General features: G+C 42.5%; 1 protein-coding gene across 6 annotated transcripts in view; it reads right to left on the reverse strand.

Annotated features, from left to right (window-relative positions):
• The window catches only part of AMOT (angiomotin), a 66023-nt gene that overhangs the window by 20940 nt on the left and 21298 nt on the right, over positions 1-23785 (reverse strand). For 5 of the 6 annotated variants that reach the window (XM_019019733.4, XM_063703264.1, XM_004064735.5 and 2 more), the window contains 4 exons: positions 19546-20062; positions 15430-15574; positions 14072-14164; positions 9115-9260 (listed from right to left, as the gene is read on the reverse strand). In XM_019019733.4, the coding sequence (XP_018875278.1) occupies positions 9115-9260; positions 14072-14164; positions 15430-15574; positions 19546-20062 (901 nt within the window). Of the gene's footprint in view, positions 1-9114; positions 9261-14071; positions 14165-15429; positions 15575-19545; positions 20063-23497; positions 23580-23785 lie in introns of those variants that run through there. The other variant, XM_019019734.4, reaches the window with a different exon arrangement.

Raw genomic sequence — 23785 nt, forward strand, 5'->3', positions numbered from 1 at the left:
ATCATCTTTTCATACTTGATGCTTCGGTACGGTTACATAGCTTAAGGTTCCTGAATAGCCCATAATATTTCACCCCTCACTGCCTTTGCACATGATATTCTCTCTCTTAGGAATGCCCTGCCCCACCAGGATTTCAGAAGTTTAAAAACAAAAAAAAACAGGGCTAGATACATGATCTCAGAAGATCTATAAGAGTCTTTAACTCCCAAATAGGTTGTGAATCAGAATCCCCTTTTCACCTTCAACACTGACCAATATCCAAGAGGGCTCAGCCAAACGGGGTCCTAAGATTCTGTACTGTCACATTCTTAGGCGTAAAAACAAAAGTTTTGCTTTAGTTTGTGTGTATGTACATGCAAGAGACATACTATATAATGTGTGTTCTTGTCATAAGACCCTAGATGATTTATTTTTCTGTTTTCAGTGTTCAAAGAACTGAAGGTTCACTTAAAGAGTTTCCAAAGCCAAGATAGTGGTTCGAGTGTTTGTGCATAAAATGAGTTGTGAGGACCACAGATTAGTCACTCTAGTTTCTAATCTAGAGACCAGTACCCATGAGCCCTCAAGATTCCAAGTACATCTATCATTTAAGCCAAATCCCTCCTGAACATTCAGTGAATGGAGTAAATCCTTCATCTATTAAAGTTTTCTTACCAAATGCCAACTTTCAAGAAGTTGTCAAATCCTTTCCTTGCTTTCTCCAATTCTGTGTTTTCTTAATGTAGATCCCTAAACCGCTTTTACTCCCTGGCTTGATCTTTAGATCCACTTTCTCCCTAACCCTACCCTGACTCCTGCCTCCTACAGTACTCCAAGGTCCAATCTATGGTAGTTTCCTTTTTCGCCTTTATATCAATGGTTCTCAACTGGGGGCAATCCCCCCACCCCCTACCATGCCCAACTATCCAGGGGACATTTTAGCAATGTGTGGAGACATCTTTGGTTGTCACAACTGGAGGTGGGGTGCTACTGGCATTTAGTGACTAAAAGCCAGGGATGCTGCTATATAGCCCACAATACACAGGACAGCATCCTACCACTGCCACTAAAGAGTTATCCAGCTCCAAATGTCAGTAACGCTGAGGTTCAGAAACTTTGCTCAACATTGCAGCACTACTGGAGATCTCCTTTGTGCCACACTAATATTTTAATGTTATCATGTTATTCTCAGTCACAGACCTCTAGGTGACTATAAGATTTCTCACTCTGAAACTTAGCATGCCCCAGATGGCTTTCATCTTTCCTCAAAATGTCAGCCTTTTGATAGTTCAGTCATCATCATCATCACTTACCTAATTTTTCCAGTCTCAGAATCTTGGAATTATCATTCTTCCCTCTTTCCTTTGTCTACCATATCCAATCTACCACTATGTCTTAATTCTAACATCTCTCATATTCTTTCATTTCTTTGTATGTTCATAGCCAACACAGTTTAAGCTATAATAACACCTAACAGATCTTACTTTCAGTTGCTCTCCTGATCTATACACACATGCATGCACATACACACACAGACACACAGACACACACACACCCACCCATGAGTCCATCCTATAGACAGCTGCTGTAACAGACTTCCTGAAATAGTCATTTAAGAAAAAAAGCAACTGGCTGGATGCAGTGGCTCACACCTGTAATCCCAGCACTTTGGGAGGCTGAGGCGGGTGGATCACTTGAGGTCAGGCATTCGGGACCAGCCTGCCCAACATGGTGAAACGTCGTCTCTACTAAAAATACAAAAATTAGCTGGGTGTGGTGGTGCACGCCTATAATCCCAGCTACTTGGGTGGCGGAGGCAGGAGAATCACTTGAACCCAGGAGGCGGAGGTTAAAGTGAGCCGCGATCGCGCCACTGCACTCCAGCCTGGGCGACAGAGAGAGACTCTGTCAAAAAAAGAAAGAAAGGAAGATAAGAAAGAAAGACAAGAAAGAGAGAGGAAGAAGAAGGAGAAGAGGAAGAAGAGAAAAAAAGAAAAGAAATAGAAAGAGAGAGAGAAAGAAAGAAAGAAAGAAAGAAAGAAAGAAAGAAAGAAAGAAAAAGAAAAAGCAACCTCTTAAACTACTGCTAGCACACCCATTCAATTAGTGTTTATTAGGTACCTATTATATCCAAGGCACTTTTAAACCTACCTCCTCTCTTCTTTAGACCAGAGCTGCTCTCTTTCATCCATACCTCAAACTACTTGATGCTTTTACGTTCACCAGTCTACTGTCACTCTCCCCTGTTCAGCATAGATATGGCTCTTAAAAATGCCTTATCAATCTAGGCTCCAACTGTCTTAAAATTCTACCAGGTCTACTATGCAAATACTCAAACTTCACATTGGTCTGATCATTTCTTATCCCTCCTTACTAAATCACTAAACTCTCCAAGAGTTCTTCCTTGAATAATCTTACCTGATCCTGATTGCTGCTTTCCTTTATAGCTTCTCATCATGTGTACTCTATTAAGCAGTCATTTTTTAAAGATTTTATTCATGTGTGGATTCACTCATTCATTCGACAGATATTTACTGAATGCTTATTATGCATCAGGCCCTATTCTACAAATGAGAGCAGGAGGGATGTAGCGGGAAACAAGACAAAGTTTCTGCCTCAATTGGAAGGCAATATCCATAGGCCACTTAAGGGTAGAGCCCTTCTATTTTCCTTGGTGTCTCTCTTAAGTTCTAGTTCTAGTTTACTGGTCACTATATTCTTGGTGAACAGTTAATATTAAATAACTATTACATTCAAGAACAAAAATGAGCATAGTATAGCTTATCTACAACACTGCAAATATACAAACAACAAACACACACCCCATAAATGTATTCACTTTGGCCCAGTCAAGATAAGAATTTCATATCATTCCTATTCAGAGATAAGTTTTTAAAGGAAAATCATAAAATTGAGAGGAAGAACAGTGGGAAGGCAATCTATTGAAGCATAAGGCAAATACTCTTGAGCTCAATCAATCATATGATTTTCCATTACACTTCTGTAATATTTTGAACCAGTTCCCAAGTATTTGGCAGATCTCTTAACCCCCTTCTGACTCAGGAAAATCTGATCCCTGCAAATGAATACCACGTGATGGCATCTCTTCCCTCCTTCCAACAACTGTGGGTGTCTTTCAAACTTATTTTTTAAAGGATGGCTATATACAAAATTACTTCTAGAGCCCCATTTGTCTTAGCCATTTGCAAGGAAGCAACTTAATCATTTAGCTTCCCATTTATTCACTAGTGGACAAAGAACAGGGTTAAAATGTTTTAGATTTAAGAGATCTGGGTTTTCTCCTAAATTTATCACTGACTGTATCACCTAATCTGTCTGTACTTTAATTTCTTAATCTGTCAAATGAGGATAACACTTGCAAGGTTCTTTGGGGATATACTAATATATCTGTAAATATTTTTAATGTTTAAAAAATACAAACAAGAAAATACAGATCAGTAGGCAGAAAGGACAGACTATTAATACCAGCTGGATGACCACCAACATATACAAACACTCCACTGGCTAAAGGACATTAAGGCTAAAAATATAAAACTAAGTCCAGTACCTTCATTGTCTAATTTTCCTCTTCCCTTGTATTGTCCACAACTCCAAACACTATTATACAAATGTCACAACTGAAGTGTATTTTTATTGCTATTCTCCTTCATACCACTGGTTATATGTTGCTCCAGGAGCCTGATTTTACTTTGATCTGATTTAGTCCTACCCAGGAGCCACTGGATCCAAGTAAGGGTTCATGCTGAAGCAATTTGGTAACACTACCCTGGTATTAGCAAGCTGCCTCTGTCCATTGCCAGTAGGCTGTGGTCCACTGGTAGATATTAAAAGAATTGAAGAGTAAAAAAAACCACCTCTAAAAACTTGCTACCTCAGGAATAGGGCTCATGTTGTAAAGGCGACTAAAGAGAAACCCACAAGGCTTCCAATTTAGGAATTCCAAAAGCCAAAATCATAGGAAAGACTGAAAGAATTGAGCTCAGAGAGATCACTCCATCTCTATTTGGGGGTAGACATAATTTCTTTCTGGTAACACATTGGGTGGAAAAACACCTACCTAAAAGTAAATACGGCCAGGCACGGTGGCTCACTCCTGTAATCCCAGCACTTTGGGAGGCCGAGGCGGGTGGATCACTTGAAGTCAGGAGTTCGAGAACAGCCTGGCCAACATGGTGAAACTCCGTCTGTACTAAATACAAAAAATTAGCTGGACGTGGTGGCACATGCCTGTAGTCCCAGCTACTTGGGAGGCTGAGGCAGGAGAATAGCTTGAACCCGGGAGGCAGAGGTTGCAGTGAGCCAAGATCAGGCCACTGCTGTCCAGCCTGGGTGACAAAGCGAGACTCCATCTCAATGAATAAATAAATAAATAAATAAATAAATAAATAAATAAATAAATAATAAATAAAAAGAGAACAAAAGAAAGAAAGAAAAGAAAGAAAGAGATAAAATAGACTGAGATAAATATGGAGAATGTCATCCTTAGATGAAATGCCCTTCAAATAAATCAGTAATGCACCAGCAGAACACCTTGGAAGATTCCTGGGTGGATATGTATTTTATCTGTATCCTATCAATACTCTAAATGCACACATAATTCACATCCTTGGATCTTCCATCCAAATCTATAATCCATCAAAACACTGGGTAAGATTTACCTTCACCAATGAAATCCTATTGTTGTTTGAAAATTATTTTGGAGTATTAGACGTATAAATATCTATGCCTATGACATCTTCCTCTAATATCAGGGAAGCAGGAAATTGGTTATGATGCTTTGTGGATAGGTGTCATAGCAGAAAATTATGTATCTTTAAAACCAAAAAGACAAATCAAATTAGTAAGAGATCCAGAAAGAAGGGAAAATATTAGCCCTTAAGAACAATGGTGGAAATGGAGTAAAACGGTATGAATTTAGCCTTAGAGAATTGAGTAGAATTGCAATGGGACTCCAGAAAATGCACTGGCTACTCCAATACGAGCTATCAATGTGACATCTAAATCATCACTAGCCACTGCAGTTCAGAAAAGGTTAACGTTTGGGCCCCTTCTTGTTGAATCTCCATGGCTTTCATTCTAGCCTAAAGCCAAAGAACAAGGCTCACTGGCTCTCTCTGCCAGCCCTCTCACATTCCACACTCTCCCTTCCTGTGCACTCAGTTCAGTAAGCAGCCCACCCGCAGCATCTTCCCTCTTTGATCTTGCCAAGGCCTTTTTCCCACCATCCCTGAAACAATTACCCAAGCCGCTTCCACTCCGGATCATCATAAGACAGCAGCCAGCCAGAAGCCTGGGCTGCCCTGAGCCTTGTGAGAGGATATGCCAGACATCCATCGAAAATCTTCAGCGAGGTCAAATTGGTAGGGGGTGGGGAGGCTGTCTTTGAATGGGAGAATACCGTGGTTGCTGTAGGACACAGAGCTCTTTTGACTTGGAGTTTAATGAGCCTCCACTTCAATAGGACCTACGTGTCCCGAAAGAAAGATAAGGGCAAGGACGGAAAGGCACCATTTACCTCGTTTGGCTGCTACTGCAATAGGGGCACAGGGTACACGCTGGTTCAAGGCCTGGATCAGAGTGACTCACCAAGAAAACAGGTCTGATTTATAATTACAGTGCTATCCCCTCCCCAGCAAGATACCTCCTTCCTGGATGTCAGCAGAGCCAGGTTCATGAAAGAATGCATTGAACTTGGGAGCAAATGGAAGCTGTGATTGCAGGAGAAAGTTCTTTGTAAGCCTGAGGCAACATTTCTATGTAGAGTTTAGAGCACAGTGATTGTAGAGAACCTCAGGCAAGAGAGTTAATGAGATTAGCAAGAAGGAATGAATTTCAGGAAAAGCATCTAAATGAGGTCTTTGTAAAGAGAATGACATAAATAAATGCAAGGGTCCTCTGACCATTAAAGTAGTCATAACCTTTCCCTGACCACCTTAATGCAATGAGAAGTAGTTACCTAAGTGACCTTGTAGTTAGAAAGCTGAGAAAAATAGTCTCCTGACAAAAGGTCTAATTTGAGAAAGTTTCCCTAATTTTGATTTGCTAAGTAGGCTAGAAAGGTTTTCCTTGGAAGAACTTCTAAGGTTCGAGAAAAGAGGAAAGTTCATGATGCCAATTGTAAGCCATCACTAAATTATCTGTTTATATGGGACACAGGCAGGTTATCTAACATATCCATGTGCCTTCAAACACAGCCTTACTTGAGCCATTTCCAACAGACAGAAGGATAACTCTTCTATTCATGAATACCTTTCTCGGTTTAGAAATGTTCAATGATTTTGTGAGGCAATCACAATGAAGGCTCCTTCCTAGATCTGTTCCAGAACTACCTGTTTACCTCAAATACCTCCCTGATGATGTTCCAAACTTTGAAATTTCAGCCCTGAAAGAGCAAAGCCTAATGAAGACTGAGTCACAGCAGCAAAGCAAAACTTTAATTAGCAATTTCCTATATCTGAGGATAAGCAAAAGGGATGTTTTCCTTTGAACAATATAGAGGAGACACGACAAACAGCGCCCAGGAGCAAATCCAGCTCTGAGAGACTGCTAAAACAAAAAGGGAAATAAGAACCAGTTGATTTTCTCTGAGATGTGGTCTTCCAAGCCTTTATATGTGCTAGAAGTGAGCTGGCTTGAAAGTCTGGAAGACATCACATGGCCTCTGAGATTCCGCTGGGTAGAGGGTGGTAAGCCTGCTCTCCCAGTCAAAGGTTTCACCTCCTTTAGCAAGAGCAACTCAGAATTTCCTAACAATTAGACTCCATGTGAAAGCACAAATTGGATGAGGACTAAGAACTTAACAATAATTGATGACCTCATTTGAAATAAATGCCATCATTCAATCCCAGCTCAATACTTAGAACTTCTTTATATTGTAAAGCTACATACATATTTTGGGGAGGGCCCCTGGAAAACTACTAAAAATCTCCAGGACTAATGCCCAGAAAAGCCTCAGAAGTCTGAAGCCAGAAATATATTTCAGGCAACCTTTTCAGCGAGGGCTGCCCAGTGGGAACTAGAAATGAACATTTTCTCCCAACACATATATTATTTTCATTATTTTCAAACAACCAGTTACCACTGTGCCCTCGGATGTTGCAAAGAAAAATGGCTGCAGACACTCTGTCCCCATTTATCTCCAACTGGCTGAGCACCCTTCCCGGAGGGGCAGCAGGACTCTCTGTACACCCCAATCTCAAAGCAGTCTGGACAAGTTTCTCATAGTCTTTTGAAAAGAAAGGCCCGACGAGTGAAGACATTTTTTAAAAACTTAAAAGATGCAGAGGTTACTAAATCTGAACAAGCACCCACATTTTCTTTTTGGGAGGTGAACCAAAGGATGATTCAGACAGGGAGAAAGGCAGCAGGGTTTAGGGAATGAAGAGTCATGAGATACCAGTTTTATTTCTGGCTCTACCCAAGACTGGCCATGTGACCACCAGCAAGCTACTTCTTCGCAGCAGGTCTCTTAGCTTGCCCTTCTCTAAAAGAATTCAGTCTTACCCCATCCTGTAATTTTCTCTGGAATGTCCTCACAAAAATGTGAGGGAAGGGAATATATGGGGTGTAGCAAAAGGATGCGATAAGCTCCTTAAACCTAGACATCAGGTAAGTACAAGTCTTCCTCATTTTCTGTTGAGCAACTTAGCATAGTTCTGATATAGACAACTGATGAAGCTAGATATTAACCTGATTTTATACTACCTGAAGTTGATATTTTAGCAAGTCAGGCTAAGGGATATCATGAATTAGATGGCACTACCCACTGGTAAAGTGTGAATTTACAGCCCAACTCCAACAAGCATTTTAATATCCAAAAAAGAAAGCAGAGGAAATTGATAAGTTGGGAAATCTCCAGGAACTAGACCTATTCTTATTGAGGGAAAGGAAGCAAGCAATGAATGAAGGCAGTAAAGATACCTCATATACAATAGCCAGAATGCTTTTTAAATGCTAATAAATTTCTTTTGTTTCAAATCTACAAATTTCTCAACTTTTTATGATGAAGGCTATTTTTCCCCTCAAAACAATTCAAATTTCAGAGCAGAAGTCTGTGAGATATGAAATTTTCTTTACCAAGATACACTTTAGCATCAATTTTTGCTGGAACACACCCATCCCCTGAAGATCAGGGGATGATCTTCCAGATGTTAGAAGAAAACATCTAAGAGTTAGTAGTCCAGTGCAATAACAACTGACATCCAAGATAAATTAATGACAAGCCAGCAGCAAATTTCCCTCTATTTCACATGAGTACAGTTTAGTGTTGCAATCAAATAGCATCTATGTCAAGCCTAATCAGATACATATTAATCATATGCTTAATAGTTTGGGGGCCCTTGCATTTGTCAAGGGAAGGTTTCATCTCTGCACACACATAAATGACAAGTCCATTCCTCCACGTAACTATTTTCTAGAAGTAGCCACTGAGAACCACAGCACAGCTTTTGGCCAGTGCATTTTTTCTGAAATAAACTGTAAACTGTCCCTGGGTCCCATCCTGTCTCAGACCTCCCAAGATTGCTTCTATTCAAAAACCAATCTGCCAAGTAAGTCCAACAGTAAAAGATATGGCCAGCAAGAATCATTTCTGACCTGAGAGGGGACTGACTTCCCACTAAGCCTGGGTAGACAAGGGCTGTTCAGATTTCAAAATCCTTAGAGTACTTTAAGCTACCTAGAATTATTTTCTAGTTTTATAAAGTTTTAAAATACCTGTAAGGGCAGAAATTAAAATATACATCTATACATATACATATCTATACATCTATATCCATATATATATTTATATATCTGTCATAGGCTTATGGTAGGGCTAGGTATATAGTAAGAGCTTGGAATATGGGGGCAGTGAGCTTATTATATGAATGAACAAATGGAAACTGTTTCTTGACCCTGGTGATTTCCTATTTTGGAGCAAAAGAAAAGAATTTACCAAGAAGAGAAAAGAAAGCAAAGTCCACTCACATCAGCACAGTGGAAACTAGGAGCAGCAGATGGCACCTCCTTTTTGGGGATTATGCAGCTGCCAATTCACCACAATGTGGAGCCCAGTGTCCCCGATTTCCCAGCCCTCCCACCCCCAGGCTCATATGCTACCTGAGGAAACCATACCTCTTCTTCCAGCTTTACCACCTTGGCCTGGGCATTACTCAGGGCCTGATCTCGGATTTCGATGTGTCGTCTTTGGTCCTCATTGGTAGAACGGGCAGTGGCCAGCTCCGCTTCCAGCTTCTCCTTCTCACGCTGGCTTTCTTTATCTGTCAGGACATTAAACATCAACACTGCCAGCCTGGAGCTGGCTCAAAGCCTTACCTGAGCAAAATTGACACATCATACCCTTTACTAGATAGCCTACTGCTCTAGTGCACAGCTGAAGAACCAGTATACCCAAGATCTGGACTCTATCACTGGCTCTATCACTAACTTGTTGTAGAAATTCAGAAAAGTCACTGAACAACTTAATGGTTGTTGAGCAGAAGCAATGAGAAAATAGTTGTAACATGTTCCAAAAATTATTAGGCATTGCACAAAGAATACACACACACACACACACACACACACACACACACACACACACACACACACACAGAGCCCTCAGAAGAAAAGGTAGGCTCATCTCCTCAATTTTATTTCTTCCAAATTGTCTTACATTGGCAAAAGAGCAATTGAGCTCAAAACATTTTCCCAATCGTTTCCTCATGACGGTACATTAAATAGAGCTAAAAATGACATTTCATAAACTGGATAAAAGCTCAAGCCCACCCTTCACACACTAACATCACTTTGTAACTGAGATCAAGTCTACTCGACAACATGTCCTCTCCACGGAAAACCTAACCCAACACCACCCCCTAACCCAACCCACTTTATCTCAGCATCTGCTTCTCTTGGGAATCCAATGTCTTTTAAAATATAATACACTAAAACTGGAAGCCATGTTATGCTTTTATCCTACTCCTTCTCCGGTAGGATAGGCTAGGTGTGGAGGGAACACTGTAAAGAACAGGGCAAAGTTAGATGGAAAACATCAGGATCAGAGGAAGAAAGGCAGCCATTTCACCTGAAGAAAACATCCTCTATTTGTGAATCTCCTTTTCTCCCTTTAAGCCTATTAAGAGTTTGAAAGTTCAGTTTTTTTTAAATAAAGTAATCCAATATGGCTGGGCACGGTGGCTCATGCCTGTAATCCCAGTACTTTGGGAGGCTGCGGTGGGCGGATCACGAGGTCAAGAGATAGAGACCATCCTGGCCAACATGGGGAAATGCTGTCTCTACTAAAAACACAAAAATTAGCTGGGCGTGGTGGCACACGACTGTAATCCCAGCTATTCGGGAGACTGAGGCAGGAGGCTGAGGCTGAACCCGGGAGGCAGAGGTTGCAGTAAGCCGAGATAGCGCCACTGCACTCCAGCCTGGTGACAGAGCAAGACTCCATCTCAAAAAAATTAAAATTAAAAAAAAGTAATCCAATATGCTTGTGTGCTTACACACACACGTTTTATGCATATGTATATATACATATGCATAAAACGTGTGTGTGTGTATATATATATACTTGCATATATACAAAAACGTATGTGTGTATATAAATACTTGCATGTGTGTGCATATGTGTATACAAATATACTCTATGACCTTAGAATGGAAGAGCTTAGTGGGCAGATAATGGTCTTTCTGGCTTGGGTTTTAAAGAGAGCTCAGTCTGGCAGCACCTATATAATGAGCGTTTAATAAACATCTGTGGATGGATATAAGAAAAATAGAGGAAGAAAGCACCAGTATGAGACAGTAGCCAAAACTATAATTTTTAGGAGAATGAAGGAACATGATCACAAGCTAGCATTTGCGTGAGTTAATACAGATTTATAAGTAATCCCTAAACAGATTTTACACTTTGGTCCATACACTATTCTTATCTCAATCTGCCCTCTTCTAGTGGCTGGCTGTACCTTGTTCCAGTACCCACAGCTAATGAGAATATCAGAATATTACACCTGAAGTGATATCACTGAATTCCAACGAAGTAATTCTCACTCTTCCCAAATGATCACTTAAAGATTTCATTGCTTGGTCCTAGTTGTAGATGTCTATTTGTGAAATGGACCCCTTGTGACTCCAGCAGGGAGAGGAAAAAAGGAACCATTATGAAATATGCCAGAGCATTCTGTTCTTAACAAGGCCTGCCCTCAAGAGAAACTATTTAACCAGAACCTAATCTACGAGTTTTTGGGATTTTATTGGCTTGCTTGTTTGTTTCCAGAGCCTAACTGACCCACGGGAAAGGAAACATCCAACTCCAGTCTGCTCTGGCCTTCCACACGAGAGAAGAAAATAACCAGCTGAAGCCCTTTCTAGTGATCCTGCACCACCTAAAGGGGTGAAAAAAAAACTGAGATGCACTTGTGAAGTTCAGTCCAGAGGCACAGGCTCACTAAAAGACTGAGACCTAATCATAGGTCTAGAGCACTTCCCTTTCCCCCAGATTTTACTATCACATCCTGAAAGGCCTATTTACCACAGTTGCCTTTTACCCCATACATCAGGTCTGCCATTTCACACACATACACGAAAAAACCTACAAGTCACACTAAAAGGTAAAATATACAGTTTGAAAAGACAGGGCAAGAATCAGAACCAGACCCCGAGATAAGGCAGGGATGCTGGAATTAACAGACTGGGAATTTAAAACAAGTATGATTCATATGCTAACGGCTCTAATAAAAAAAGTAGACAGCATGCAAGATCAGATCAATAATATAAGCAGAAAGAAAGACATGTTAAGAAAGAATCAACAACGCTAGGTGGTAAAACAGAGGTAACAATACCATCTTATTTAACCTCACAATATTTGTAAGGATCAAATGAGATAGAAGATTTATTTAAGTGAAAGAAATGTTAGAAAGCATAACCAAACACCAAAGGAACTTACTACATAAAGCAGATGATGATCATCATCACCACGATTAGTAATGAGAATCTGTAGCTTCAAAACCTTTCATTGTGATACAACAGATTCTGTACACTAATTTTTAGTATGAGAAAGTTGAGAGTCACCTGACCTATAAAATCAGCAATTCCATATTTCTGAATCAAATCATTATAACTACAGGGGACCATGACACATGTAGTTATGTCCCTTGTCTTTCCTCTCCTCTTAACTAAGACAGACCTCACACCAGAAACTCAAACAAGTAGTTTTGATTTTTTGGAGGTTAAGTGCTCTTCATCTGGAGACTTAAACCTTAAGTTATAGGAGAAACTTCAATAGGGCAGTCTCACCTTCTTTCCCACTCTGACTTTGCATTTGGAAAGAAAGGAACATTTGTTAAATACGTATCGCATACCAGGTATTGTACTAGCTTAATCCTCAGAACAACCACACAAGGAAGGTACTATTCTCCTCTCCAATTTGCATATGAGAAAACAGAGACCCAGACAGCTTGACTAACTTGTACAAGGTCCCACAGTTGGTAAATAAGTAGTGGAGCCCTTATTTACGCCCAGATTGGTTCTACTATACCGGGCTGCCTTCTTCTAGGGTTGAGTTGGTTTGGTTTCTCTAGGATTCCTGCAGTACATTCCCCAGAGAGGCTTTTTGAGAGGGCTTTCCTTTCTCCTGCCACAGTTCCAACCATACAGGACCCTGTCAGTGTCCCAAGCCGAAAGAAATTAGGAGGGACAAGAGTCATGCCCTCTTCCCTGGCTAGTTGGTGAACTTCACTTTTCCTTCCTAGAGCCATTTGACAGTCTTTTGCCCTGCCGGTAATACCGTCTGATTTACTAAGTTACCACATTTTATAAACCTGTAAAGAGCTCCTAGGACACCTGAAATACCATCTCCACACAGAAAGGAGTATGATCTAGCTGATCCAGAACAAAGAATCTATACGTTTTGTTTTGTTTTGATCTGAGAGTCTGCCACCCTCTTTCTGCCAGTGAACTAGCTCTGACAGCAACTGTGATACCACAAAAGCAATTTCACAAAAATTTATACTAGGCACTGATGACACCAGAAAAACTACATTCCTTACTCTAAGATATGCTGACAAAGGAACAGGAGGTACAGGGAAAAGAAAAAGAAAAAAACCTGTTCTGAAACCAGAGCACAACAGAACAACCCAGGAAGGGAGGGCAGTATTGTAAGTGAAGATCAAACGAACTTGTAAAAGCTGGCTAGAAGCTGCATGGAATGAGCTGAAAGGGTCATTTGGAGACCTAGCAAAGATGGAAGAGAATGACAAATCCCTACTGAGCACAACTACAGCCAGAGCTACACTGAGGGAGGCTGGGGGTAGAGGAAACTAGCTACGGGCATCTGCAGAAATGAGAGCAGTTCATCTGTTTTCCCCCGACTAATTCTCCCTGTGGACTCAATCCACTATGAAGTTTTTATTGCTGGTTTTATTAAGGCAATTGGAAATAATTAGACATTGTCTAGCTGGGTGGGGTCCATTAGAGACCGATAAAGAAGAGGATTAATTCATTGTCATGGTCCTAGGAGTATTTCCAGACAAAGGAAACACTATTATGAGGAAGACACAGCTCTGCCCTCCCCCACATCCTCCAACTCTGCAGCCAGAGTCACCAGTTCAGGCCATAGGATTAGCTCCCCTTGCAATCTGCTGCTGTGTAACAATAAATACTGGGGAGCCCCAGGTACAGGTGAAGTACTCCAAACACTATCATCGATCCTGCATATTAATCCCATCTCTACCAGAGCCAACACACAGTTTCTTCTAAGAAAATCCCTTCAACATGAAGGGACCTCATGTTCAGTAAGGCTCTTTACTTAGACAGCAATGACACTAGCAGCGATTTCAAGGGGCTTCTCTAGTTTAATGCTGAAGGACCAATGTGATGTGACGAGATGTTGTGGCAAGCAGCCTTCTTGGCTTAGGAGGAAAAGAACAGAATCTTCCAACTTCATGCCTGAATAGGAAAAACAATCCTTAGGTGATATTGACTCTGCCCTGGCTGTTCTAAAAGGCTAAAGAGAACAGTGTAATCTTTTCACGCACCTTGCTCCCATCCACACGTTAATACCTGTTTCTGCAGCTTGCAGACTTACTTTTTGCAAAGAGCTGCGAGATGGTTTTTCTGGTGTCCTCTGACCCCTCATATTCCTTCTCTGCAAGCTGCTTGTTGGCAGTCTCTAGACGCTCTGTGAAATTTGGAGACAATCAACAGGGTCTCAAATGTAAACTTTCATGCACATACTATTGGCCCTCTAAATACTGACCTTTGGTAAAACAAGCCTGTTTCTTCTTGTTAAACAGGAATGGGTGACTAACATGAGTTTGCAAATGTGAATCCCAAAATAATACTAGACCATGGCCGGGGAGGAGGAGGTAAGTATTTAATGCTTTCACTCCTCACTGCCAAAACCTAAGTTAAGTGCAGAATTCTAAATTTCAATGAAATTATCCATCCCCAAATATATAAAGCTATCTTTCATTAACCAGAAAAAAAAGAGTATCACAGTTATTATAAAGTCTTTAAACTCATGTAATGTCAAAGCTAGAAAGGGACAACTAGCAGCATGTATTTGGGCCCCCTGACTTTAAAGATAAAATAACCAAAATTCAAAGATAGTAACATCCCTGGCCGGGCACAGTGACTCATGCCTGTAATCCCAGCACTTTGGGAGGCCAAGGTGGGTGGATCACCTGAGGTCAGGAGTTTAAGACCAGCATGGCCAACGTGGCAAAACCCCATCTCTACAAATACAAAAATTAGCCAGGCATGGTGGCGCACGCTGGTAATCCCAGCCAGCTACTCGGGAGGCTGAGGCAGGAGAATCACTTGAACCTGGGAGGTGGAGGTTGCAGTGAGCCGAGATTATGCCAGTGCTCTCCAGCCTGGGCGACAGTGCAAGACTCCAACTCAAAGAAAAAAAAGAAAAGAAAAAGGAAAAAAAAAAAAGAAAGTACCATCCCCAAGGTTAGCAGTTTTGAAGGTGCTGAAGGCACTTTAAAGTAGAAATATTTCCCAAAGTCTTCAATATTATCAGGTGAAAGTCAAAAATAAAAGGAGTCAGTCAGTCCTGGAAATAAGAGAGGACATTATACTTCAAGCTTGCACAGTCAAAGGGCACGCCTCTGTAAAACCTGTTAAAAAGAAGAGGCAGCACCTATTGTGGGGGTGGGCCAGGTGGGTCCAGGAGTCCCAGCAGGGATCCTGCCTGATTAACACATCAGCTCATTGCTCAGAAGACCAGTGAGGTGCATCCACACTTTGATCAATCAAGCTTGGGACTGAGGACTATTGCAGTCACAAAAAATTAGCCTGGCACATGCCCAGCCATTTACTGCCCATACCGGTGGGTTGGACAACCCCAAAGAGCCTAGCTGGATCCTGCTCAGCCCTTCCCTTCACCACCCTGCAGCTGCTTCAGAAGTACAAAGACAAGTCTTTTGGTTCCCTCACCTCTCAGATCCCTGTTGAAATCATGCATCCTCCGAATCTCGCCCTCTAGCTTGTTTCTCATGGCTTTCTCTAGGGCCTCTCTTTTGGAGGATGACTTCACGAGGTTCTCATATGCCTCCGAGACGCGCTGGATTTCTGTCTCCACCTTAACAACAACAAAAAAAGACAATGGTGGTAATGGTAGGAAGTTGATGGGGAAAATGGTCTGAAAACAAACAGGCAAATCCTCGCTGACAGCTTCTCCCAGGGCTCACAGATGGCCAGGAGGCAAGCGTAACACAGTCAGATGAGAAAAGTTTCAAGAAAGGATCTCCACCTTCAACCATAAGCTTAGTAATTAACTCATGGTGTCATGGTCTTTCCTCGGGTTAAAAAAATAGACAATTTCTGCCTTCAGATGAGATGGTAAGATAGAATAAATTTTATAAATAGTTATAAAGGATTTTAATTTCTGAAGAAAACTCTTAATTTTGAAAATATTGGTAATAATATATATAGTATGTAGCTATTCCAAAGCATTCAAAGGGCTTTCACATGTTGGTTCCAGTCTGCACTGATTATCTGCCTAGACAGGATACCTCTTCTCATTTTAGTAGAGAGAAAAGCCAGATTGCCTCGGAAGATCAACTGTCAGCAGCAGAGACCAACCCTAAAAACCCCAAGCTTCATGAAGTAGTTCAGTTCAATTTAACAAACATTTACCAAGGGCCAAATATTTACACGAACTCTTTAAAGTACTATTGGGGGTGTGTAAATATGAATGAGAACATTCTCACTGCCCTCAAGAAGGTTTCAATCCAATCGAATGAAAGAATATAGGGCAAGATACATCTTTAAGAAAAGTAGAAGTAGTGCCATAAAGTACAGACAAGGAAGAAGTTATTCCTGGTTGGGGAAGTGGGGAGGAGAACAATTTCTGAGAAGAGGTGGCATTTAGAGTCAGATCCTGAAAGCTGGGTCAGATTTCAATGAGCAGAGGTGAGGGGAAGGGTATTCTATTCTGAGTAAGCAAATGCATTCCCAGAATGACCAGTCGTTTAATTTGGCTGGACACTGTGGGGTACGCAGAGGGAACCTGGCGAGATATGGCTGCTAAGATAGATTGGAGTCAGATCATAAAATGCTTTTAATGCCAGGCATTTGGACTTTATCCCATAGTCATTGGGAAACCAGTATAGGTTTTTGAACAGAAAATCATAATCAGAGTTGTGTTTTATGACACCCCTGCAAATCTCATAAAATGGGGAAAATAAACTCAGAGAGAAAGGGTCTTCCCCTGAATCAGCCACAATCAGGCAGAAAATGAGAAATTACACTCCAGAGTTTTTCTGTAACTAGTATAGCTCCATTGCACATATAATAGCCACACAGATATTTGCATATAATTTGTATAAGACAAATAAACCCACGGTCTATTAAGCAATTTTCAGATTAAATTGGACTCTGCAACCATTCTGCATTGCTTCTGTGTTTTCCACTATCCTGTTTAACAAAGCTCAGGGTACTTTCAGGGGAGAAATATCAGGCCCCTAATGGGACACTAGGGGAAAGGTAAGGTTGCCAAACCAGTCAGATTCAACCCGCCTCCATCTCCAAAATTCTGCCAGAGACAGGACTGCCTGCAAACAAATAAGGCTTACACCACAGAAAAGAGCAGACTCAAAAGTGTTTTTCTCTTCACAGATGGCACCAAGATAGCAGCACAGAAGGTGAAAACTGGTGAATGGCATTTAGAGACAAGATCTGCAAGGCCTGCGCCTGATGAAGCTTTTGCATGAAACTCAAGTGCTGGGGAGAGAAAATAAACATTTCCATCTGAAAGAGCAGGCTTGGTGTTGGTCTGCTCTGGGCAGCATTTATAGTTCAAGGCTGTCCGGTTGTGCACAGAATGCAACACCTAGAAGGTAGTCCCTTTCCTCAAGGTGTGCAGACTGCTATTTCAAGATCTTGTAGTAATCCTTCCCCTACCCCCTGTGTAGATACTCTATCCTTCAAAAGGGCAAGTCCCACAGCTCTCAATAGGGCCTTCCAGGAAAAGCCATCACAGAAGGATATATCCACTGGTTTGGGCTGGGTGATGGTGGGGGCAGAGAGGAGGGTGGCAGTGGGTTTTCCAGACTTACTCTGTCTACTTATTCCCCTCATGAGCCTCAGGCCTTTTCATTTCCTCCAGCACTACCTGGGATCTACCTTAATTTTCCCCACTTTCCTTTTCCTCTCCTGGTCCACCTTCCCCTCTACTCTACCTCGACACTGGGTCAGCCTCTACTTTCCCAACATTCAAGCTGTTCCAGTTACACTTACTTGAGGCATCTTTTCCCATCTTGGGGAACAAACAACAGCAATCCTATTCTCTGTCCCTCTTCCCTGTCACTGGCTGAACCCACTCCCACACACACAAAAAATCGCCATGGATCGTCTGGCAAAAAGGGCCCGTATTAGAGCTGGGTTCATCCTTCAGTGATTGTATCAAAGATGGGCTGGGATCACCATGAAGAGAGAGTTTGGAGAGGGGGTGTCAACTGTTAGCCTAATCAGCCAGACTGGGTTTCTAGTGTATGGATATAATTAATTTATTTCACCAAAGCGATGGGGATAGGGATATAGTTAAAATTTGGGGGTGAAAATACAAAATCAGGGAAAAGCCGGGAAGAAACAATTCTCAGAGCACTCCAACAACCCTCATCCAGATTTAGGAAAACTAAGGGACAGGGAAGCCATTTTCCTATATAAAAATCCTCTGTTTGCCAGGCGCAGTGGCTCACGCCTATAATCCCAGCACTTTGGGAGACCAAGGCGGGCGGATCACCTGAGGTCGGGAGTTCGAGACCAGCCTGGCCAACATGGAGAAACCCCGTCTATACTAAAAATACAAAATTAGCCAGGCATGGTGACACATGCCTGTAATCCCAGCTACTCAGGAGGCTGAGGCAGGAGAACTGCTTGAACCCAGGAGGCGAAGTTGCAGTGAGTGGAGATCGCGCCATTGCACTGCAGGCTAGGTAACAAGAGCGAGACTCCGTCTCAAAAAAAAAAAAAAAAAGAAAAAGAAAGAAAAAAAGTCCTCTGCTGATAATAAGCCCCTGTCTCCTTTAGGCCCCCAGATTTGGTGTCTGTTTACAAATACTCAGCTTCATTCAGGCCTCTGAAATTTCCACTCCTGGTGTTTCCTAAGGACAGAGTTGCTGGACAATACAAGGCATCCTCCTGTCCCTCCCCCACCTTCACCCTCACCTCTCTGAACAGTTCACATTGTAGGGAGACCAAACCACAATAGCTCCACAATGACAAAAGCTGCAAAGAAGCGGCCAAAGGCATAACCCTATTCACCAGCAGCCCCTGGAAGCCAAGAGCTAAGGTTCCTCGCTTGGGGTACTCCAGAGGTAAAGTCCCAACGGGGGGTGGGCAGAGAAGAATGTGAACTGGAGATACACTCCTTTTTCTATTTCCTCAGCCTAGGGTTGTCACCTGTCACCCAGCTGTGGTGTTAAGCCCCTCCTGCCCCCCACATACAACAGAGAAAGAGAGCAGATGTTGAATTTGAGCTGCAGGGAAGGACCAAATCAAAGGGTGGGGCGGAGGGATTGTTGAAAGAGAGTTACTATGAGAACTCCCACTAGGAAAAAGTATTCTGAGCCTTTTCCAGAACAAGGCAGGACTGCTCAAACTTTAGCTGGTGAGATTTTTCTAGGAACTAGATTTATTTTTATATTTAAGATTCAAATTCATATTTGGGAAAATGTGACCAAGACAATGAGCCTTAAGGTGCCGTCAGATCCTTTACCTATAAAGGCATCACCAGTATTCTTATCAAGAAGTATCACTGCCTTTTGGAATTCTAAAAGAATTAATCACGTTTTCTTTAGGGCTATAGCATCTGGAAAAACTGCATAAATTTTTTTCTCCTTGTGTAAATGTAAGACGTTACTTCTCCTAGGTAGACAGGTAGAAGGCTTTTTCCAAAGTTTGACTCATATCTAACCTTCAGATATAAAAATCCTGAAGACCTGCCACAAGTAATGCTGGGATTCACAACTGGAGACTTTAATGTGGATATTAAACAAGTCTCACAAATAAAGACTTAGAGACCCTAATATCCCAAAACGGAAGCCTCACCTTCTGCAGTCTTGCCACCTTCTCATAGCATCCTTCCAACTCTTGCCTCAAGTTCCGGTTCTCGTCTGAGAGGATCTCAACCATCTGCTGGGCTCTGGAAACAATGGCAAAAGGGTCTGCTGGCACTGGCTGATAAGAAGCAGAGGATGGCTGAGCCCGAGGCATAGCTGAATAGGCTTCTCCTGGCTGCTGCTGTGGCTGCTGCTGCTGCTGTTGGTGGTGATGGTGATGATGGTGCTGCTGCTGCTGTTGCTGCTGCTGCTGACTCAGGCCAGGTTGGGAGAGACGGTAATGATCCCCCTGGTGAGCCTGATTAGGAAGGAAATGCTGCTGCGGCCTAGGCAGGTGAGCTGAATGGTCTCCCTGGTTTGGGACCAAGGGGTGTCGGGCAGGAGACAATCTAGTGGATGGTGGAGATTGTAGCAAGGGCAAGGACCCCCCAGAGGTCAGAGAAGAAGTAGGGCTGTGAGGCTGCGAGTTCCTGGCTGACAATGGCAATGAGATGTCCTGCGCTGGCCTGTAAAACATGAAGGGCAGGTGCGGGTTAATTTCTCTCCTAAGGCACTGGGGGAGAAGGGCACACAAAAGTGAGATGAGGAGGCTTCTGATGCCCCCAGGACACCTGCAAAATGAAGAGCAGGCAGGGTCTGACTATGGGGAAGTCTAACCCTGCCTGCTCTATCTCTGCAAAGACTACAGCCCTTTTCCAGCCTGACCTTCTGTGACTCTGCCTGACAAACAGAGGTGTGATCCCATGAGGGTCAGAACCAGACAACTTCCATGGTCACTTTGTGAAAATCGTAGTGATACACACCTGTACACCCGTTTGCTCAAGTCTAAACATTTCAAACGATTCTTCTACAAGGTAATTTTCATCTCATTATTTTAAATTAAACCTTTTCTGACATTATACACGTGGTCCAGCACGCATAAAGATCCTAGTTTAGAAACTATGTTCCATTTGCCAGGAAGGAAACAACAAACAGCCATAAAAACCACCCCTCATCTTGCTATCTGCAACTCCCTTTAGTAATTCATACATTCACAAGAAAAAAAACTATTCAAGGATTGGTAGATACTTATATTAGAGACACTAAATAATTATTGTTGCTTCCAGTTGTTAACGATTTAATGATTCCCATTAGCAGTAACCATAAAAAGACTTGAAGAGGGTTACAAGCAATGCTAACATACTATTTTTGATGTAATGAATCGCAAAATGTAAGAACTGGGAAGGCCTTAAAAGAAAATTATTTAGTTCAACTCTATCACTGGACAGATGGGGAATGAGGTCCAGAAAGGGGAAGTGATCTGCCAAATATTAAGAGTGGTGGTGCCAAGATAGAATCCTTCTTTCCCAATTCCCATTTTCTGGCTTTTTCTACTGCCATAATGCATTGATTTCTGTGCACTGATACTTAGATTTCCAACCTATTGATCATAGAAAGTTCCAGAAAGAGACCTTTGGTACATTGTTTAATGTGGCTCTCCCATTTTTGTACCTAATTACCAGGTACAAAATGCTAACACCTAAGTATAAATAATTCATACCTAATGACTATTAGCCATTAAGGGAAACAATTAGTATGTGGATGGATCACTTCCACCATCACCACTACCAGGAATAGTATCTGTCAGTGTGCACTGAAGACAAAAAGCTTGTTCATGCCCTAGCTCATGCCCAATTAACCTCATATGCTCCCATGTCCTGTGGACACTTGTTCTACAGTATCAATCCAGGGAAGACAGATGGCTAAGTGCATGGGATCTGGATCCCAACAGAGGGAGTCTGGAGACCTCTTCTACTGCTCACGAGCTGTGTAACTTGGTGCAAGTTACTTAATCTGCATGAGCCCATTTTATTCTTGAGGTCACAAATAAATTGCAAAAATACTGGGGTCTTCTCATTTTTGGCAGAATAGGAATTACAGTCACTTCTCTACCTCCCAGTGAGATAAGCTGACCTTGTTAGCTTGTTACTTAAAGGATATCCATTTAATCTTTGCAATAAATTGCATAAAATTCATGGTGGAACTGGGACAAATCACCAGGAGCAATTAACTTTTAACTGGCATTCCAGATGCTAAAGCACATTCCTCACACACACACTCCAGTTACCATTACTGTTCATTTATCCATCTTTACAAGAGATCTTAACTATAAGGGCTTTTTACAGCTACAAAATCATTCCAAACACTTTCTCATGGATACCCAATAACCTAGATCTTCCCCAAGAGTCCTCAAACCTGTACAAACCCTGGATTCTGTCGCTCAGGCCCATCTATGCCTCTGGTGTACCCACATTCTTCCAATCACATACATCTGTCATTATAAATAATTGCTGAATATTGAAGACGGCATGCGAACTATTTGGGCAAAGAAGAATTGACATGGTACTCATGAGTACAACTGGAAAGTTGCTGCCATACATAATATTTTTCCCCAGAGCTCAAAGCACTCATTCAATCAAAAGCCTGGGAGTTATTTATACATTTATTTGGTGAAGAGCTCCTATTTTCCACTCTATGGATCTTCAGTTTCCTCACAGGTAAAAGACTAAGTGCTCTTTTTTCTCTTTGAATGAGAGCTATTACAATTTCTACATGCCTACAGAGTTAAAATATAATGTCCTGAGATTTGCTGGGGCTTGTGTGTCTCTTTTCTGCTTTGTGGGCAGAAAAGAGGGGCTTAAGTTTCACGTTCTCCAATGCAGCTCTCAAATTTTAAGGGGAAAAAATCACTATATTAACCTTCATTTTTGTTCCCAGGATTTGCAAGTCCAAGGCCTGGGAGGTATTCTCTTTTAAAGACTGAACGCCCAGTTCTGAAATGGGCTTTCTCTCCACAGCTCCCCTGGGCCTCATCAAGCAACCCAGGCCTCTCTCTCAAACAAACTCAGCCACTGGCCTCCCTCCTGCCTGGAGACTGAAAGGCCCCTCCATTCCCTGGACAACAGCACATGGCCTTCCAGGGACCTTGGGAAGGAGGAGACCATGAGGTCTCCAGAAGGAGGTCTCTGGGGTCAGATAAGCTGAGGATGAAGATAAGCAGAGACAAGGCAGCTGCCCCTCAATTCCCCAGGCTGGAAAAGGAAGCAGATCTCAGTGCACCGTGATGTTGGGAAAACCAAGGCAGCCCGTCACTGGCTGGTTTGCAAACCAGCAATGGCTTGGGCAGTCGCAAACGGAGAGAAAGCCCTTCAGTGAAGAACTCAATCTGGGCTCCAGCATCCACCCACCAGGGGAAAGCAGGACGGAATGAACACTGGGGTGAAGCTCCCCCTGAGAAAAAGAGATTAAGGAATGATGGGGTAAGGGAGAGTTGGAGGGGGCGGATGTCAGAGGAAGCCAAAATACACCCCAAATTAAATAATAACAGTAAAAGTAATGACAGTAATAATAAAGGTGGCAGCCACGTGAGCAGCACACTCTCCAGGTCCTTCCAGCACACAGCAGCCTGAATCGCTCCCCACTGACACGTTAACCAGGAACAACAAGCCGCCTGCAGACAACAGAATCACATGATTCCATGCAAGCCCTGACCTGCCTCCTGCCACTTCCCTCCCTTCATCCTGCTCCTTCCTAAGGCTACGTGGGCCACTGGGGCTCTGCAGAAAAGGGGACATAGCATACATGCAGGACAAAGGCCAGTGACTAAAATCAGGATCCTCCCCAAAGCTGGGAAGTGGGGTAGGGTGGGGGGTACACTCCTCCCAGAGACAGTAGTAAGGACTCAAAGGGAAAGTAAAAGCCACTCTACCCAGCTGACACAGCACCTTCCACCCTGCCACCTCGACGACTGGGAGCCCTCACCCTCCCCAGCCACACACACATGCACACATGTGCATGCACACACACACTCCACACTCCTGGCACACACATGTGCAATCCTGCACACACACTCTCACCAGAGCAGGTGCCACCCAATAGCCTGGAACTTGATTGATCCTCACCACAGAAACTGCCTTTCCCAGGCTCTGCAATGGTGAATCGGTGAATCTGTGAGTCCTGGAGCAGGCTGCAAATTCCTGATGGTTTCTCTTGCACAACCAGCTCTGCTCTGAACTACAGAGTTAGGTCACCCTTAGATTCCACTAAACAAGGATTTCAAGAAACCTCAGATCTGGGCATGATTTCAACAATTGAAAGGAGGTGGCTGCTTTATAAACAGAAATGATTTAATTTTTAAAAGCAGTTGATAAATGTATAAACCCAGGATGCAGAAAAGGTTCAGCACTTAG

Source organism: Gorilla gorilla, chromosome X (assembly GCF_029281585.2).
Source record: "Gorilla gorilla gorilla isolate KB3781 chromosome X, NHGRI_mGorGor1-v2.1_pri, whole genome shotgun sequence".
Lineage (NCBI taxonomy): Eukaryota > Metazoa > Chordata > Mammalia > Primates > Hominidae > Gorilla > Gorilla gorilla.